This window comes from Puntigrus tetrazona, chromosome 21, assembly GCF_018831695.1.
Source record: "Puntigrus tetrazona isolate hp1 chromosome 21, ASM1883169v1, whole genome shotgun sequence".
Lineage (NCBI taxonomy): Eukaryota > Metazoa > Chordata > Actinopteri > Cypriniformes > Cyprinidae > Puntigrus > Puntigrus tetrazona.
Window position 1 is genome coordinate 1048042 of NC_056719.1, and position 16492 is coordinate 1064533.

The 16492-nt window shown below is 36.4% G+C and overlaps 2 protein-coding genes and 1 long non-coding RNA gene across 5 annotated transcripts; all 3 read left to right on the forward strand.

The window, feature by feature from the left end:
• The first annotated feature begins 336 nt into the window (after positions 1-336).
• On the forward strand, positions 337-2227 carry LOC122326171. The gene is made up of 2 exons (XR_006247435.1): positions 337-569; positions 1453-2227. It is a non-coding gene; the product is annotated as an uncharacterized LOC122326171 (long non-coding RNA).
• Positions 2228-2796: 569 nt separating this feature from the next.
• On the forward strand, positions 2797-7884 carry entpd2b (ectonucleoside triphosphate diphosphohydrolase 2b). 3 transcript variants are annotated; one of them, XR_006247444.1, is made up of 9 exons: positions 2797-3273; positions 4020-4137; positions 4308-4458; positions 5272-5431; positions 5643-5870; positions 6009-6278; positions 6386-6476; positions 6882-7016; positions 7168-7306. XR_006247444.1 is itself a non-coding variant. In XM_043220936.1 (9 exons), exons 1-9 carry the CDS (start codon positions 3157-3159, stop codon positions 7375-7377), a joined length of 1509 nt encoding a protein of 502 aa, XP_043076871.1. In that variant the 5' UTR covers positions 2800-3156; the 3' UTR covers positions 7378-7884. The 3 variants fall into 3 exon arrangements, 2 of the variants coding, with proteins under 2 accessions (XP_043076872.1, XP_043076871.1); XM_043220936.1 differs by having other exon boundaries at positions 2800-3273; positions 6357-6476; positions 7168-7884; XM_043220937.1 differs by lacking the exon at positions 5643-5870 and having other exon boundaries at positions 6357-6476; positions 7168-7884.
• A 405-nt stretch (positions 7885-8289) lies between these two features.
• On the forward strand, positions 8290-15099 carry zmat1 (zinc finger matrin-type 1). Its single transcript, XM_043220748.1, has 7 exons — positions 8290-8516; positions 9990-10096; positions 10173-10262; positions 10344-10476; positions 10567-10824; positions 10989-11079; positions 11577-15099. The coding sequence occupies exons 1-7, from the start codon at positions 8387-8389 to the stop codon at positions 12523-12525; spliced, it is 1758 nt and encodes a 585-aa protein (XP_043076683.1). The 5' UTR covers positions 8290-8386; the 3' UTR covers positions 12526-15099.
• Positions 15100-16492: the final 1393 nt, after the last annotated feature.

Below are 16492 nucleotides of genomic sequence, written 5' to 3' on the forward strand. Positions count from 1 at the left end.
TATTATTTATTTTAAAAATATCGACGATTTTATGTATTTACCTTATCAAATTTATTTCCGTGATTAAAAAAAGTGTGTGTATAACACATTTTTTAGCATACATGGGTACCCAGAAGAGAGCAAAATCTAAATCTTTATATATTTTGTATATTGTATAAATGCAAAAACTATATGTGCATAAAAAAACATCAATCTATGCAATGCCCCCAGTTAAATAAATAAACGTGCGTGTGTAAATATGCGATACGAATAGCAAAACACATAATTTCTCGAATAAATTCCCAATACACAATACGAAGACGTGCACAGAGACAAGTACTGCGGCAAATAAACAAACCTTCCTTCCATTTCCCAGAAAGTTCAATATTAGCTACAGGCAGTTCAAGAGAGGTGGAGATGCATACATTAGTCAGACGTCTACGGGGGTAGTGGTCAAAATAGTGACTTGTTAATCTCTCATCATGAATTTTAAAGTATGAGGAAAACGCCCGACAGCGTATTTAAGAGGCGGTATCACCATCATCAGTAAGGACAGACTGTTCCTCTGCAAACACTGACGTCTGCAACAGGTGAGTCTACTTCAGTCTTTGCTGCACAGTACTACACGATAGATTATTTACTGAAACGTTTTACTAACAGTTTTTGACGCGCTCATTCTGTACTGCGAACTGTGTCACGCCATCCTGCAAAGCGACAAATTGTCGTAAACAATGTCAACAAAGTCGCGTCATCTTACCTGCTCTTACGGGATCTGTTTATTTCACTGACTGAACGCAGGTGGGGGGAGGTCCTCGCGTATAAAACAAGCATTTTTCATTAAACGTTGTGATTCTCCTGCGTGAATCATAAAAGTGAAAGACCAAACGGCATTAGCGGGAAAACGAATTGAAAAAGTTCTGTTTTTAGTGTTGTTTACGTCTGACGTTCCTCCCATTCTACTACAGTTTGAGCCAAAACATGCTGCCATGGCTACATCTCTGCCATAAAATTGCCGTCACTGTCGTAAAAGAGAAAAAAAAGATTTAGATTTTTCAATATATATATATATATATATATATATATATATATATATATATATATATATATATATATATATATATATATATATATATATATATATATATATATATATATATATATATATATATATATATATATATATATGTGTGTGTGTATATATGTATATATATATGTGTGTATATATATATATATATAATGTATATATATATATATATATGTATATATATATATGTGTGTGTATATATATATATATATATACATATATATAATGTATATAATATATATATATATAAATATATATATTATTTATATATATATATATACTGTATATTGTATGTGTATATATATTGTGTGTGTGTGACTGTATGTTAATCCATATAGATTTGTAAATAATATTTATTTTACTGTATGTTTCTTGTACTTTTAATCCAGACACTGGCTGGCAGGTGGTAGTGACAGTTGCTCTTTGGGCAAGAAGCTTCTTCTTTGTGTGACGATGGGGGAGAGCGAGGCATGCTTATTTTCACCTGTTGCTCCTGCTGAGACCTGGCTTAAACACTGCCTGTCCACACACTTCAGGCCTAAACACTCACTTGAGGAGGGTTCCCAAAGTGACCACTGTTCATCTCAGCCATTTTGCACCAGAAAGAGACTTGTGGTGGCCCTTCTGGTCATTTTGGCTTTGATAGTCATGATCCTGCTCTTTCTGCTGAATTATTATTGTATTATGGTCTGGCACATGTGTCAGCATGAAGAGTCTGCTCTGCCAATGTTTCAAAACACCACACCAGAACTGGACATTCAGCGCTGAGATGTTACACATTGTATTATTTTTGTGTTAATATTTGGTGCACCCATCTGGGATGCATTTCTATGGTGTGCTGCTGTGTTTGTTTTTTTTTTTTTTTTTTTTTTTCTTTGTCTTGTTTGGATGAACTGAAATAACACTGACATTTCCAGTGTGAGCTTTTCCAGTGTACTATATGTGTGATTTTAAAAAGGAAATTATTCACGTTGTCAAGTTACTCAGTTTTTGAACTTTTAGTTTTGTATTTATTTAAATGATTTCTTAGGTTTGTCGTTGAAAATTAAGCCTACCTTATTTGGCAAAGTCACTGTATTTATCCATTTATTTAAATCTGTTAATCTTTATCTTGTGAAGCTTGAAATGTAGTTAAATACTGTTCATAAATCTATGATTGTTTAAGCTTTGTGTGCTTGTGAATCTTTAAACGTAGATATCTTGTGTTATTAATTCTGCTTTCAAGCCAAACGCACACAGATCAGAATATCACTCAATACAAGCTTTTATTGAACAGTATGTATAGTAAATAGTAAATCAAAAACATAACCTTTGGTATATTTTTGACGCCTCATTCCGTTTAAAATCTGGATGTGTGACCTTAATTTAGTCATTCTGTTTTGTCGTGATATAAGCACTGCTCGAGCATTCAACTGGACCGTAATCCTCCCCAAAACGTAGATGACGTCACACATTGAACCTCCCTCCCTTTTCAACACAAAACAGGAAATTCTTACCACACTTTGAGTAGTGCATTGTGGATACAAAGTAGGCCTGTAAATGCAAAGTGCCTCTGTTCTTGGCAGGGATTATCCTATTCAGAGCATGCTGTCTGTGTCAGCTTTTGAATAGAGGCAGTGGCCATTGAAAGAAGAGAAACCTTGAAAATAAAACTGGTCTCCATCACATTAGTCCTCCCGCACAAGAATGACTCTAGATTTAGTCAGCTGCACCAGCGGACACGCCTCTAGCGTTCACATTTTAAACAGATGATAGAAGAAGATTTAGGAATTTTCGGAACACTCCCTTTTTCTACAAAGAAAGGTTTTAAATAGTGTAGGACATTGTGTTTCTATTAACTATATTAGACAACAATTATTACAACAACAATTATTCTACACCTGTCTGTGTAGACTATTTCCGAATCGTGTTTTGTAATAATTTATCATGTGCACCTGCAAAATTGATGTTTGTTATTATTCTAAAGAAACGGTTACTAGCCGGGCTTCTTTTTACAAAAGAAGTCTGTTCTCCTCTGAAGGAACTGGGTGGGCGGAGGGGGTTGCCCCTGTTCCTTCACCATCAATTGCGCCAGGCAAACCCCAACTTTACTAATGGATAAACCGTTTGTTAAGTTTGTTGTCTCGGCGGCACTCTTTCTGTTTGGAATTGTGTCTATTGTACTCCTTACAGTATTTATAAATGAAATGAGAGAGCCACCACAGTACATGGTAAGTAAGATTATACTTCTATGTGCTGATAAAAATGTAAATCTGTTTATTTTGTGCCTTCTCTCTATGTCTCTTGTTCTCCTGTGAGTTGCATTTTACCCAGTGTATCCCAATTAACTGGAGGAATGATTTTGGCACGTTGTACAAAGAGGCATTGCTGTAAGTAAGTTAAATGCCTGAAAACAATGTACTATCACAAAAGTATTATGTTTTAAGCATGCACTAATATGTTGTGCACAGCTACCTGAACCACAAGGCTAGCATCTGAAATTACATTACAACCAGGTGCAGCGTATTTAGCCGTAGGGAAGTAAGCCTTTGCAAGGTAAACATAGAGAACGGTCATTTTGTTGAGTTGGGAACCCTGGAACAAATGAAGATGCAGAGTCAGAATAGTTTGTTTATGTCAGATACGTCTGGGAATTGCATCTCCAGGAGTGTGTCTTCAGGCAACAGGTACATGTTAACCCCTGGGAACCGTGGGTAAATATTGTGTAACAGGCCAAGGAAACATGCAAAATCTTAGTAATTGTGCTTGAAATATGGTGATAATCTCAAAATATGTGATTACAGTAGTTTCTGTGAATGTCAAAACATGTTATGTTCTCTTCGTATTATGGAAATTTTAGAATTTGACCAAAACCTTAGGTTCTGTTTGAGATAATGCATTCTAAACACATAGATTTAAATATCTCTCTCTCTCTCTCTCTCTCTCTCTCTCTCTCTCTCTCTCTCTCTCATTGCAGTATGGGGTTGTGCTGGATGCTGGATCCTCACACACTGCCTTGTACATCTACAGATGGCCGGCTGACAAATTAAATGGCACAGGCGTTGTCACCCAGCACAGCGAGTGTCATGTCAGAGGTCAAATGGCTTTCTGAAATACTTAAAATTTTCAGGAAGATTAATGGAAGATGTAGACATAGATATAGATAAAGAAAATGAAGCATCAATATGCATGTTCTGGTATAAGATATTTCAATATAATTCTAGAAACTGGTGTAATTAATGTGACTTGTGTTTCTTTGGTGTAGGAGGGGGAATCTCTAGTTATGCTGGGCAGCTGGATGCTGCGGCCCGTAGCCTCGAGGCATGCTTGAAACAAGCCATGCGTGACATTCCCCCAGAAAGACATCACCACACCCCTGTGTATCTAGGAGCTACTGCTGGCATGAGACTTTTGAAGTGAGTGTGTTTTATCCATCTATGTAGTACTGAATCATTATGCATATAAAAGAACACATCCTATTTTAAAACACTTTCTGTTTTCCTAATTTTCTGGTTAAACTGCCCATATTATGGGTTATGAAAGTTTCATATTTTGATTTTGGGAGTCCTAAACAACAGGTTGTTATATATGCAAGGTCAAAAAACACTTTCATTTTCTTATAATGTGCATTTAATTTGACCTTATTTGTTTTTACAACTCTCAAACGTTCAACAATTCATTTTTCCAAACCCCTCCAGTGATAGGTGATTTTATTTAAAGCAGTGTTTAATCGTAACAAAAACGGCACCTTCTTTACAAAGAAGAATTACATTGGGACCAGTGTATTCAATTTGGAAAGAGAAGGTATTTCTGTTTTTAAATGTGCTATTTGGTTTTACATCATATTAATGGAAATTCATACATGTACCCCCGTTTTCACAGTCCTAGACTAAAATGTAAGTCTGAGCTGTTACAAATGAAAGAAATGTGACTCATCTTAAAATATATCAGTGACTTTGTTCTTCCTCAAGATGCATACCAGTTGTGTTTTTTTTTCTAAGGCGCTTTTAAATTACTTAAATGTCCTAATTGAACTATGCCTTAATCCTGGCTTAAGCTAAACCCTGTCTGTGAGACCAGGTCTTAGTGCCTTAATTGTCTAAAAACTTTCTAGGGCCAGTGTACGATCTAAATATTTCTAGCTATATAATAAAATGTTATTTTTTCTGCCAGGATGACATTATTGCCTTTTTTCATTTACCTTCAAATACCTTAAATTTATTTTACAGAATTACCAATCCTGGCAAAGCATCTCAGATTCTTCAAGAAGTAAAACAAAAAATCAAATCCTTTCCTTTCAACTTTCGAGGAGCAGTAATTTTGAGCGGTCAAGAAGAGGGGGTTTACGGTTGGGTCACAGTCAACTACCTTCTCGAAAACTTCATAAAGGTGCTTTCTTGTTAGAGTGCATCTGTCTTTTCTTATCAGTGAAACTGTCCATAAATGAGTTATCCTTAAACGTTGTTGCTCATCATCACAGACGCCTAAACATCAAGCCAGTGCTTTTATTTATGGTGCAGTATTTTTACCAGTTTCATGACTGCTTGGGCCATCTAGTGGCCATTTTCTATCTTTGTGTGCTCATTTCCACGCTATATAGTATGGCTATGTGGGCCGCTGGCTGAACTCTGGCAGAAAAACAGTCGGAGCGCTGGATTTAGGTGGAGCGTCCACACAGATCACCTTTGAGACCCCAGACATAGTTGAGAACGAGTTGAACAGCATGACCCTGCGTCTCTATGGGCAGGATTATTCCCTCTACACGCATAGTTACCTGTGTTATGGTAAAGAAGAGGCTCTCCGCCAGATCCTGGCCTACCTGTTTGAAGTATGACATCAAACACCACAAATCAATAATACTTCATTGTACACTGTATGTAGACACTATTGGTGACTTCTCTGTGAATTCTTTTCATCACAGTTTACATTCATTTAGTATTTAGTATTTAGTATATTTTTATTTCAGTTGCAGGGTAATTCTACCAAAGTGTACCATCCCTGCTACCCATCTGACTTCACTGATGTCTTCAAGCTGGAGCAAGTGTTTGACTCGCCTTGTACAGCATCTAAGAGACCCAAACCTTACAACCCTCATTCCTGGATCAGGGTGCAAGGCACCGGGGACTACCAAAGCTGCCTTGGCAACACTTCTAATATATTTTCCTTCCAGTTCTGCCCCTTTTCTAAGTGTTCGTTTAATGGAGTTTTCCAGCCCAACATCAGCGGGGGCTTCATGGTGAGAGACGCAGAAATTGACAAAGTGGAACGTACAAGTTTAACAGAATAAAATCTTATACATTTGTATTTCTTTCAGGCATTTTCTGCTTATTTCTTCACTCACAGTTATCTCCAGCAAAGTACAGGAATAAACATCAGAACCTCTGCTCAGCTAGAGGAGGCTACCCAAGCTGTGTGCAATATGACCATAAAAGAGGTTTTATGTGTTTTTCTTTGTTTGTTTATGTTTTTTTGAGTAAAACACTAATGTAAATAAAACAATTAAAGCATGTATGACAAATTATATCAGTTTGTATGAAACATGATTAACTTAGATTTTTTAACATTTGTTTCATAAAAATAACGACGCTGATTTTAAGTATTTAAATACATGATCTTTATAGTCAAATGTTAACATTTAATCATTTTTTAATCCAAATAATATTTACTCTGCAATGAAAATTATTTTAAATATTAACTGGATATTTTCTAGCCAGGTTTTATGATTGTGAAAAAAATGTCTTTGCGTTTATCTTAAAAACACGCTGTTTAAACATGCTGCATTGCATCTCTGATGACCTGTAAATATTACAAATTCACATCCGTCTTCTGTTCATTATAGATGACAGAGAAAGCTCCGTACTTGAAAAAATACCTGAAGGATTACTGTGCTGTCGCGGTGTATATACAAGTGCTACTGCTTAGGGGTTATAACTTTGATGAGAGTTCTTTCCAAAACGTTGCTTTTCAGAAAAAGGTGAGTTTATCAAAATTATACTCTATGCTAGTGCATCACAGAACCGCCTTGTAACCACAAACAATTTTACAGTTTGCTTCTGTATAAAATGCAAATTGTGTGAATGTGAAGTATTAAAAAAAACACACATTTAGTGTCTGCTATGTCACAGGCAGGCGAGGCGTCTGTGGGCTGGGCTCTGGGTTATATTCTCAGTGTGAGCAGCCTTCTTCCAGAGGAACCTGCGGGCATCAGGAAGGGCTTGCGTCCTGCTGCATGGATTGGCTTGTTGATTCTCCTAACCGTCCTCCTCACTTCTACCTTCTGTTACATGGCTCTCCTAGTGATTCGGAGGAAAATGAGTAATGAAGGAGTCTCATAGCGCACTGCTATGCATACAGTTGTTCAATGTGTTCAATACTGTACTGTCTATGCTAATACTACATCAAATTTAACAGGAAAATTGTTTGTTTTATCTAAACATATGCACCTTAGGAAATTAAATGAATGAGGCACAAAATGAATAACACTAAATAATATTATATACGGTATACTATGGTATGTCCAATACCAGCGCTGTTCTATTGTGCAATAGATATTGTTCACTCTTTTAACAGATTTCAGAAAATGTCTTTGCCTTGTGTGATACACTAATCAACTTTATTAAAGAAAATATATGTAATTTGACTGATGTCAGTGACCCACAACTGTAGCTTTGTATCTCTTTGGCCAATTCACATTTGTATTCAGTTGATGTACAATGCAATACAAATATTTCGTAGACCGCAGGAATAAAACTATAATGTTAATAATTTACGAAGTTGGATTGATTTCTGATGCAGGTCACTAAAGAATGTACATGCAAAATAAACTACAATGTGTTTAACAAATATGTTTTCAACTATAGACCTATATCTATCATATTTTTAATTTGATTTTATTACATGTTATAGTATTTTTAGATATTTTCTTTTACCATAGACTATAAAGTTATCTTACTTTTAAAACGACAAAATGAGAGAAAAGATGAAAGACTATGTTTGATATATATATACACTATATATTTTACACTCCTTTTAATCAGTAATCGCTTGCAATTGTATTTATAATTATAATTGTAGGCTTCATAATATGGCATATGATATATGTGCTTCGTACAATATGACCAAGGTTTATTTTGGGGGGTTTAAATTTACCATGACAATAAAATAAAACACCAGATGATGGCAGTAAGCATCTGCTTAATTCAGTGGCTGGCACGTAAAGAAACGTGATCCTACTGCGCATGCGCATATCGCCTCCCCTTCATATTTTAGCTATTGCCATGTAGAGCTGTTTGGCATTTTAGCTTAATCTGCTACAGTTTTGATTTATTTCCAGGTTTTAAAAAAATGTCCGAGCTTGAAGCTAGTGTATCGTGTTCTCCGCAGTGTGCGGAAACAGATCAAATCAAAAATACAGACGATATCAATCCAGAAACAGTACAAAACACTAACACCAATATTTCTCAGGTTGAAGAAGGTGAGTCTATCAGTTGAAACCCTTCAAAAAACTTCAAAAATGCAGTCATGTGGAGTTTATTTGCATCGAATGCTTGTGTTTGAGTTGTTTGAGATGGATTCATGGGTGGTAATAAAGCTTAGCGAGTCAGCAGGCTAGGCTAGGCTAAATATTAGTACCCATCTTTCACCTTAAACAACCACCACAAAAAAAATCCCTTTTTTTAAAAAAAAATGCGTTTTTGAGTCGATTGTCATCTTTCATCGGCTGAAAATACACGTTAGGACACAAAACGTGGAGTTAATGAATCATACCCTCGTGTAAATCGATTAATTTGCCGATTAAGCAACAATCTAGCCAAGTAGCCTTTTTTAGCCTCACAATAATCCTCCATTGCCATTGTTATGGTAAGTAGCAGCTCGTTTGAGACATTTCGAAACGTTTAAGTGCGTTTTAAGTTGTTTGTTTTTTATTTCTGACAAATTCGTGTCTTTTTAAAAAAACAATAACAAACAAACAAAAAACTAGCATCACATTTGAAACTGATGTGTTGTTTTAGACATTAGTACAAATAAGTACACAGTAATAAATGCAGATTTAGTTATGTTTCATGCAAATTTAGTATCATAAATATTGGGGACTGTATTATTTGAGCTGATAAGTCATTTGGGAACAAACTTTACCTAATTGAAACTTTTTATGTAAATAAAAGAATTAAAGCAACACGTTTTACAATAACATGAGCTATTTAGATATATGTACATTGCTGCATGGCATTTATTGAAATAATGTCAAAATCCATGGCATGTACTAAATGTTAAGTATGCACAGCATCATTGTCATGTATTGGGCTAATATTAGTGGAGGTTTTTTCTTTCATTTAACATTTTTTAAATTATTTTAATTATACATTATGATGTACCAATCCCTAGATTCAGTTGTAATATTTAAAACTATTGTACTTTGTGTTTGTATAAAGATTTCAAATATGGGTCGTTTATTAGCCATAAGGCATAACAGAGTAGTTCTTAATATGTCCTTGATTCTTTTAAAATGGCAACAAGTATTAATGTTGTTAGCTATAGTTGCTAACATTATTGTTACTTGTACGCTTTGCTTGCACATATTGGAATTTAAGCAGAACAAATTTCTCTGTAAAACCATTTGTGCATAAATTGTTCAGTCTGACGATTTACGTAAGAATGAATTCATGAACCAAATGTTTCTTGCTTATGCTTTTTTTCATTAAATCACAAATGGCTACTCATAGTTTAAGAGATACAGTGCAGTGCTTTTGTTGACTAGTGTTACTGAAGCCTCACAGAAAAACTATTTCTAATCATAAATTTCATGTTCTGTGAAAATCAGATTTGTGAAAAAAAAAAGAAAAACAAGTACTAGCCACATTAACTACATTACACAAGATTATGTCGATTAATTCATACAGTAAATATTTTACATTATTTTAACTTTTAATGTCTGATTTTTCTGCAGGGTGTCATAGCGACAGCAGTCTTCTCAAAGGCTTGTTGACAGATAACTTCTGTCACGTCTGTGAAGCAACCCTGCTTTACGAGTCCCAGAGAGTTTCTCATTATGAGGTTTGTGAGGTCCTTTTTTCGAGCAACATCAAAATGCTGCAGTCATATTTCTAACGTTGGTTTTCTATGTAACCAGGGGAAAAAGCATGCACAAAGAGTCAGGATGTACTTGCAGAACAAGAACGCTAAAACAAATAAGCCGAGCCAAGATTGTGAAGGCCTTTTGGTGTGTAACAGATCATACAGAATATTCATATGTTGCACTTAAGTGTGTTTTAATATATCACTTCATATATTTTTTTTACAGAGAGGTCTGTCTGCAGAGAAGTTCTGTGAGCTGTGCAACATGGTGTTCAGCTCTCCGACTGTGGCCAAGTCACACTATGAGGGTAAAGTTCATGCAAAGAACATGAGAAAAACCAATCCTGTTCCACCTGGAGGTGAGTAAAATCAGCCTGGGGTTAGGCTTGACTCTTCACCACCGTGGGTTAAATCTATCATAACACTATTGTGTTATATTCATCTTTCAGCGCCCGTCCTGGAATCCACAATTTCTGAAGTCCTCCCGTCAGAGGCTGCTGCTCAAAATCAGATCAGTCTGGAGCAGGACACTTCAGGCTTGGGCGACCTAGAGGTCGATCTCAGCGACCCCAACAAGTACTGTACACTGTGCAGTGCTTCCTTTAATAACCCTTTGGTCGCCCAGCAGCATTACAGCGGCCGCAAGCATCAGAGGAACCAGGCCCGGCAAGAGATGCTGGATCAGATGGGGGAACAGTCAGAACACGGTGTGCATTAAAATACATCTACATAGACCAATAAAAAATTTAATTAAATCAATGACAAATGTTTTTAGCTATTAAGTAATTTACAATATTTGAGTATATACTTTACATTCGATTTTTGTTGTTGTTGTTATACCCCGTTTCTTTTACTGTTTACACACACACAGTGAGCTCCCTGACTTGCCCGATCTGCTGTCTGACACTCAGCTCAATAGAGATGTACCAGGCACACATGCAGGGAAACAAACACTTTGTCAAGTGAGTGACTTTGCAGTGCTCTCACGTGTTGTTTTTTCTGATGCCTTTTTTGTAACAACCACTTTATTTTTTAGACGTTGGATCTTAATCTTGTCAGCAAATACTTGACATTTATAGGGTGAAACCTTTAAAATGAAGAAGCTTATTTACATTCTAAATGTGTGTTCATGGACAAAATCCCACCATAAATGATTCTTTTTTTAATTTCTTTTGTATTTAATATAAAATATACTAAAATTATTAAAATAGTCTTCCTGTGCAAATATGGAAGATTAGAGAAAAGTTTGTGGCAAAATTTAAACTCAAAACAAATTTTGAGTTAATTTCGTTTTATACATATCACATTGTTTTCTGCATTTTACATATTTGCGTACACTATTAAAAAATACTTATTTTTACATTTCTGAGTTTTGTTTTACTCTAGGCTGTTGAAAACTCTCATGTCAATCACTAGTTTATGTAATAATAAGTAAAATATCCATGATCTTTGCCCTTAGAGAGAAGAAAGTTATTGAACTGTGCAAATCTCAGAAGAAAGTGTACGACTCCTTCCAGGATGAGTTGGCTGACTACATTCAGGTGCAGAAAGCCCGGGGACTGGATCCTAAAGCAGGGCCGGGCACCATAGGACAAGCAGGCAAAGGTTTGGATGAAAGTGTGAAAGAAGGTCCACACAAAACAGAAGAGATGCCTCAACCTGGTCAGCTGGTGCCACGTTTCCCGCCTCCGGCTTTTCCTCAACCTCACTGGCACCCACAGTTCCCGTCCCAGGTCAGTCAGTTTGGCTTTGGTATGAGAGGCCCTGCCCCACAATATCGTCCGGGATTTATGCCCCATGCCCGTCCTACTTTCCCACCTGGTCACCTTTATAAAAAAGGGAGGAGCCCTGAGTCATTCAGCTCCACCTCTGTCTCAGACTCCTCCTCCTACTCTAGCAGCAGTAGCGACAGCAGCAGCAGTTACGACAGCAGAGAGAGGAGGAGACGCAAGAGGAAAATGAAAAAGCGAGGGAAAAGTCGAAGAGACCAGGAGGAAGGGTCTGATACAGAACGAGGAGAAAGAAAAAAGAGACGGAAGGGAGACCGGAGAGGAAGTGTAGAAGGAGAAGATGATAGAAAGAAATGGAAGGAGGGACGAAAAAGAGGGAGGAGCTCTAGTGAAGACGAGGAAAGCAGAAATAAAAGAAGAGCTAGCAAGAAAAGTAGAAGGCACGGGGATGGACAGCATGCAAAGAGACGAAAGGAAGAGGAGATCTTGGAGAAACAAGGAGTGCACGAGGAACCAGAGGAAAAGATGGAGGAACATGTAGAGGTCAGGACAGAATCGAAAGATGGCAAACACAAACACAAAAAAGAGAAGAAAAAAGGAAAAGAGAAGATGAATCAAGACGACAACAGGACAGAGGAGGAAAGGCTCTGGGATGAAACGATTCTTGGTGTTTTTTAGAATTTCGATGATGGTCTGACAGTATTCTAATAAAACTGCACGGGACCCCAGAAAATCATTTTACTGGCATTTTCTGGGTCCTTCTCATTATTTATGCTTTCTGAAGAACTCTAAAGGCCTTTCTTTTATACAGAAACTCATCTGATTTCAATTCCTTTTTAAGGAATCAACAGTGAACATTTTGTCTTGATTTACTCACTCTCGTTTCAAACACACATGACTTCTGTGGAACATAAAAATAAATGTCAAGAATGTTCATGCTGCTTTTTTCCACTGCAATAAATGCATACAGAATCTTTCAACCTCCAAAAATGACAAAAAAGTAGTCAATATGACTTGTGCGCTATATTTCAAGTTTTATGGAGAGGTATAGATCAGTACTACGCTGAAGAAACTACCCTATATGCTGCACAAACTGCTATTGCAAGGTGCTTTTGTCTCTTTTAGAGCTAGACAATATCTATTCGCTTTCACAGTGTGGAAAAGAGCAACAGGAACATGCTGAACCTCACCTTTTGTGTTCCACAGAAGAAACGAAATGCAGGTTTGGAGTGACATAAGGGTGAGCAAATGATGGTAATGTTCATTCCTCGAAACGCTCAGGACTACAGACTACTAGGATGTCTCGCTAACTTTATTATTTTTGATGTGTGATGGAAAAACACTACGTGAGCCATCCATCATGTCCAAGTGGATGTGTGCTTCAACATGCTTTGATCAAATAAACCCAATCCCATTGTTTATAGCAGCAAAGGTTTAGTATTTATTGTAAAACGTTTTCTAAAAAAGTCTCTTATGCGTGTACTTTTATTTCTGAATTAATTGAAGCGTTTCCAGTTTTACTCTCAAGGGGGCGTTGATTGCAAACGTACACACTACACTTTGGATCTGCTAGAAACCTTTCAGACTGTATCGCTCTTTGTTCAAGAAAGACACGAAAACAGCAATGAACAGTGAGAATAAAACGAAGTGCTGTCAGAATATAGAATATTATAAACATTTGCCTGAATGAGAAGAGCTCGGCCTGCAGTCCAAGTTTTTGTTGCATTTCTGTGTTTATGTGAAAGCGTAAGGCTCATTTGACGCAGCACATGCTGGAATATTTTTGTTTGCAGGTCTAACAGGTGCAGGAGTTGAATGAGGACACGATTGCTACTCTGTTGACCTCTTTCTTGCATAGAGCTGCATTTCCCTTTTTGTGAGTTATCACAATCATGCAATCATCCGTTTATTTAATGACTGTGCTGCTGAGCAGATTTCTCATGTCCCCATTAAAGAATCCTTAACTCGCTTTTGGATCACTTTCTGAGCGCTCAGGGAACATACCGATCACGTGAAGATGAATATGGATGTGGTTTGAAGGAAATAATACTTGAAATGCATTTACGTGTTGCTGGATGTAAAATGGGATGATGGCTCAGTCAAAAACGACCATTTTGTATTTTACTAACTCTAATGTTGCTCATGAAAATGATACAAAAAAAAATCATAAACGTTTTGCACTGTATTTCAAGCCTTTATGTGTTTTTGTTTCATAAACAGTAAAAATTCTGATCCTTTAGATGCATAGGTTAGAAAGGGTTTGAAATTGTATCCACCTTCCAATTCCAAGCCAATTTGAAAATGTGAATGAACTATTGAAATTATAAAACGTTATGATACCTACATTTTATGGTGACTTTTTGTTATTTTAAAGACATGGCAAATGACACATTTTTTAATGTATTATATCACCAAGGCTGCATGAAGTTGATCAAATTTCAGTAAAACTAATATTGTAAAATATTAATGCATTTTAAAAGAGTGTTTTTCTATTAAAACATTAGCCTTCTATTCCTTTTTTTCTCCCCGTTTTCAAGTAATTTATTTCCGTGATGGCGAAGCTGAATTTTCAGCAGCCAAATCTTTATTCATGATCCTGCGTAAATAATTTTAATATGCTGATTTTCCTAATTTAAAAAAATCGAAGAAACATAGCTTATGAATAACAACATGATTGTTTTGTGTAAACTATCCCTTTAATTTGCATGCATTGGTGTTCTGCTAAGCATGTTCTGATCTTCAAATGCATTTGTATTAAATTGTGGATCCAACACCTGTAGCTTCTAAGTCAGCCTTTGTACTTCAGAACTATATGAACTTTTTTTTTTTCCAAGTCTTTGTAACCGCAGAGTTGAAAGCCCTCCGCACACAAGCTCGTCGACAGACGCACTAAAGCGTTCTCTCAATCCCCCTGAGATCTCCTGTTTTCAAAGAATCGTGTGGTTCTCCTCCCTGTGTCTTTGTCGTACCCTCGACCCCCAAGACGTGTGCGTCTCCCACATCCTCCCCTCTTCACGACCCCTCCACGGGCCCGTGAGCCCCTCCAGCCCTCCTCAAGAGACGAGGGCCAATGAACACGATCTTTTAACACCTCAACTCGAAAACTCCCACACGAGCCCCCCTGAGCTTCAGGCTGCAGAGTCCCACACACTCAAAAACTTCATTAACTCAGCTTATCTAGATTGCGGAGTGGAAAACAAGTACGTTTATTTGTTTCGATTGCCTAAGTGAGGTGAACATTTTGGGCTTCAGAATAAAAACCAACATTTTGACAAAACGGGCCTTGCAGCTTTGTTCTTCAGGGTTGTTTAGTGTTGCTCTCCTGCCCGATCTTATGAATGTGCGTATAAATAGACCAAATAAATAGAACAAACACGAAAACTCGTGGTATAGATATGCAAAAGTGGACTTTGGCGTATATATGCTACACGATGGGTAGGATTGGGGTTGTGGGGTAGATGCGTATCAAATGCACGTCAACAAATTTTGTGTCATATGCACAAGCAAAAAACACTTGCGTATCATAAATACGCCAATGTGAATTTTTGCGTATTAATACTACAAGTTTTAGATTTTATTTGGCTCACTACGCATTTTCATTAGACCAGACTACTCTCTTGATGCTATAGGGTGAAATTTACAGTCTATATTGAAGAACAAACCTTAATGTATTTATTGTTTACTTAATATGGGATTGCAGTGTTATGTGAAAAAGTGTATTCCAACAAGCATTTTTTTTTAGTTTATTGGGTTAAAGATTAAGTGCTTACGTTTTTCTTTAATTTGACCTATTAGGCTAATTCAGACGAAATTATATGTGATTGAGTAGATACTTATACATATATAAGTACATATTGTATATATAATATCAAACAAGTCTTTTACATGTATTTGTAAAAAAATATATATATATTTGCATCTTTAATTTAATACTTTGTTTTTAAGAATGCTTTTGTGCATTTTTAAATCAGTAATTAGATTTAAAGTGCGTATAACGTTTCAGTTGTACTTTGATGTAAAGGTTTTGCTTTCATGCGTTATCTAGGAGAGCCTTATGGCACACATTTTGGGGGCTTAACGTGACGTGATAAAATCAACTTTGAGATTAAAATATTTTTTGTTTTCCACAGCTCAATAATGTTGGTTATGGTTAATTAAGTGATTTTATATGTATTCATTAATCAGTGCAGGCAGTGTGTTTAGTTGAATATGTGATTCATTTCAGTCGTACCTGATATTTATCACAAGTACTTTTATATTACATGTTTGTGTTTGATTTCATAAAGCGCCAGCTGTTGTGTTCTGTGGACAGATGCAGGTGTTTCTCGGGTCACGCACCTGCATTTGGGTTAAAGATCATTTTAGGAAAGACGTTTGGGGTTCAGCAAACCTGTGCGTTTTGTTACAGATTAAAAAACAGTTTTAACATTCATTAGAAACACACAAACAATACGATGACCAGTGGCTTTTCTATACGTAAAGATATCGAAATTGATTCTTACTTAAAAGGTTGTGAGGCTTGCATTTTAACTATGTCAGTTTTAAAGACGTTAAACCATTAACTTTTCCAGCATTTGGTTAAAATACACGCCGAGGTTTTAAAAATGTCTTTTAAATGAAGTCTGCTCTCTGAATATAAAGTTAA

Coding starts and splice junctions, on each gene's coding strand:
- zmat1 (XM_043220748.1), top strand. CDS start 8,387: ATGTCCGAGCTTGAAGCTAGTGTATCGTGTTCTCCGCAGTGTGCGGAA. Junction 10,097..10,172: donor AGAGAGTTTCTCATTATGAG/GTTTGTGAGGTC, acceptor CTATGTAACCAG/GGGAAAAAGCATGCACAAAG. Junction 10,263..10,343: donor AAGATTGTGAAGGCCTTTTG/GTGTGTAACAGA, acceptor TTTTTTTTACAG/AGAGGTCTGTCTGCAGAGAA.
- entpd2b (XM_043220936.1), top strand. CDS start 3,157: ATGGATAAACCGTTTGTTAAGTTTGTTGTCTCGGCGGCACTCTTTCTG. Junction 3,274..4,019: donor GAGAGCCACCACAGTACATG/GTAAGTAAGATT, acceptor CTCTCATTGCAG/TATGGGGTTGTGCTGGATGC. Junction 4,459..5,271: donor GCTGGCATGAGACTTTTGAA/GTGAGTGTGTTT, acceptor TTTATTTTACAG/AATTACCAATCCTGGCAAAG.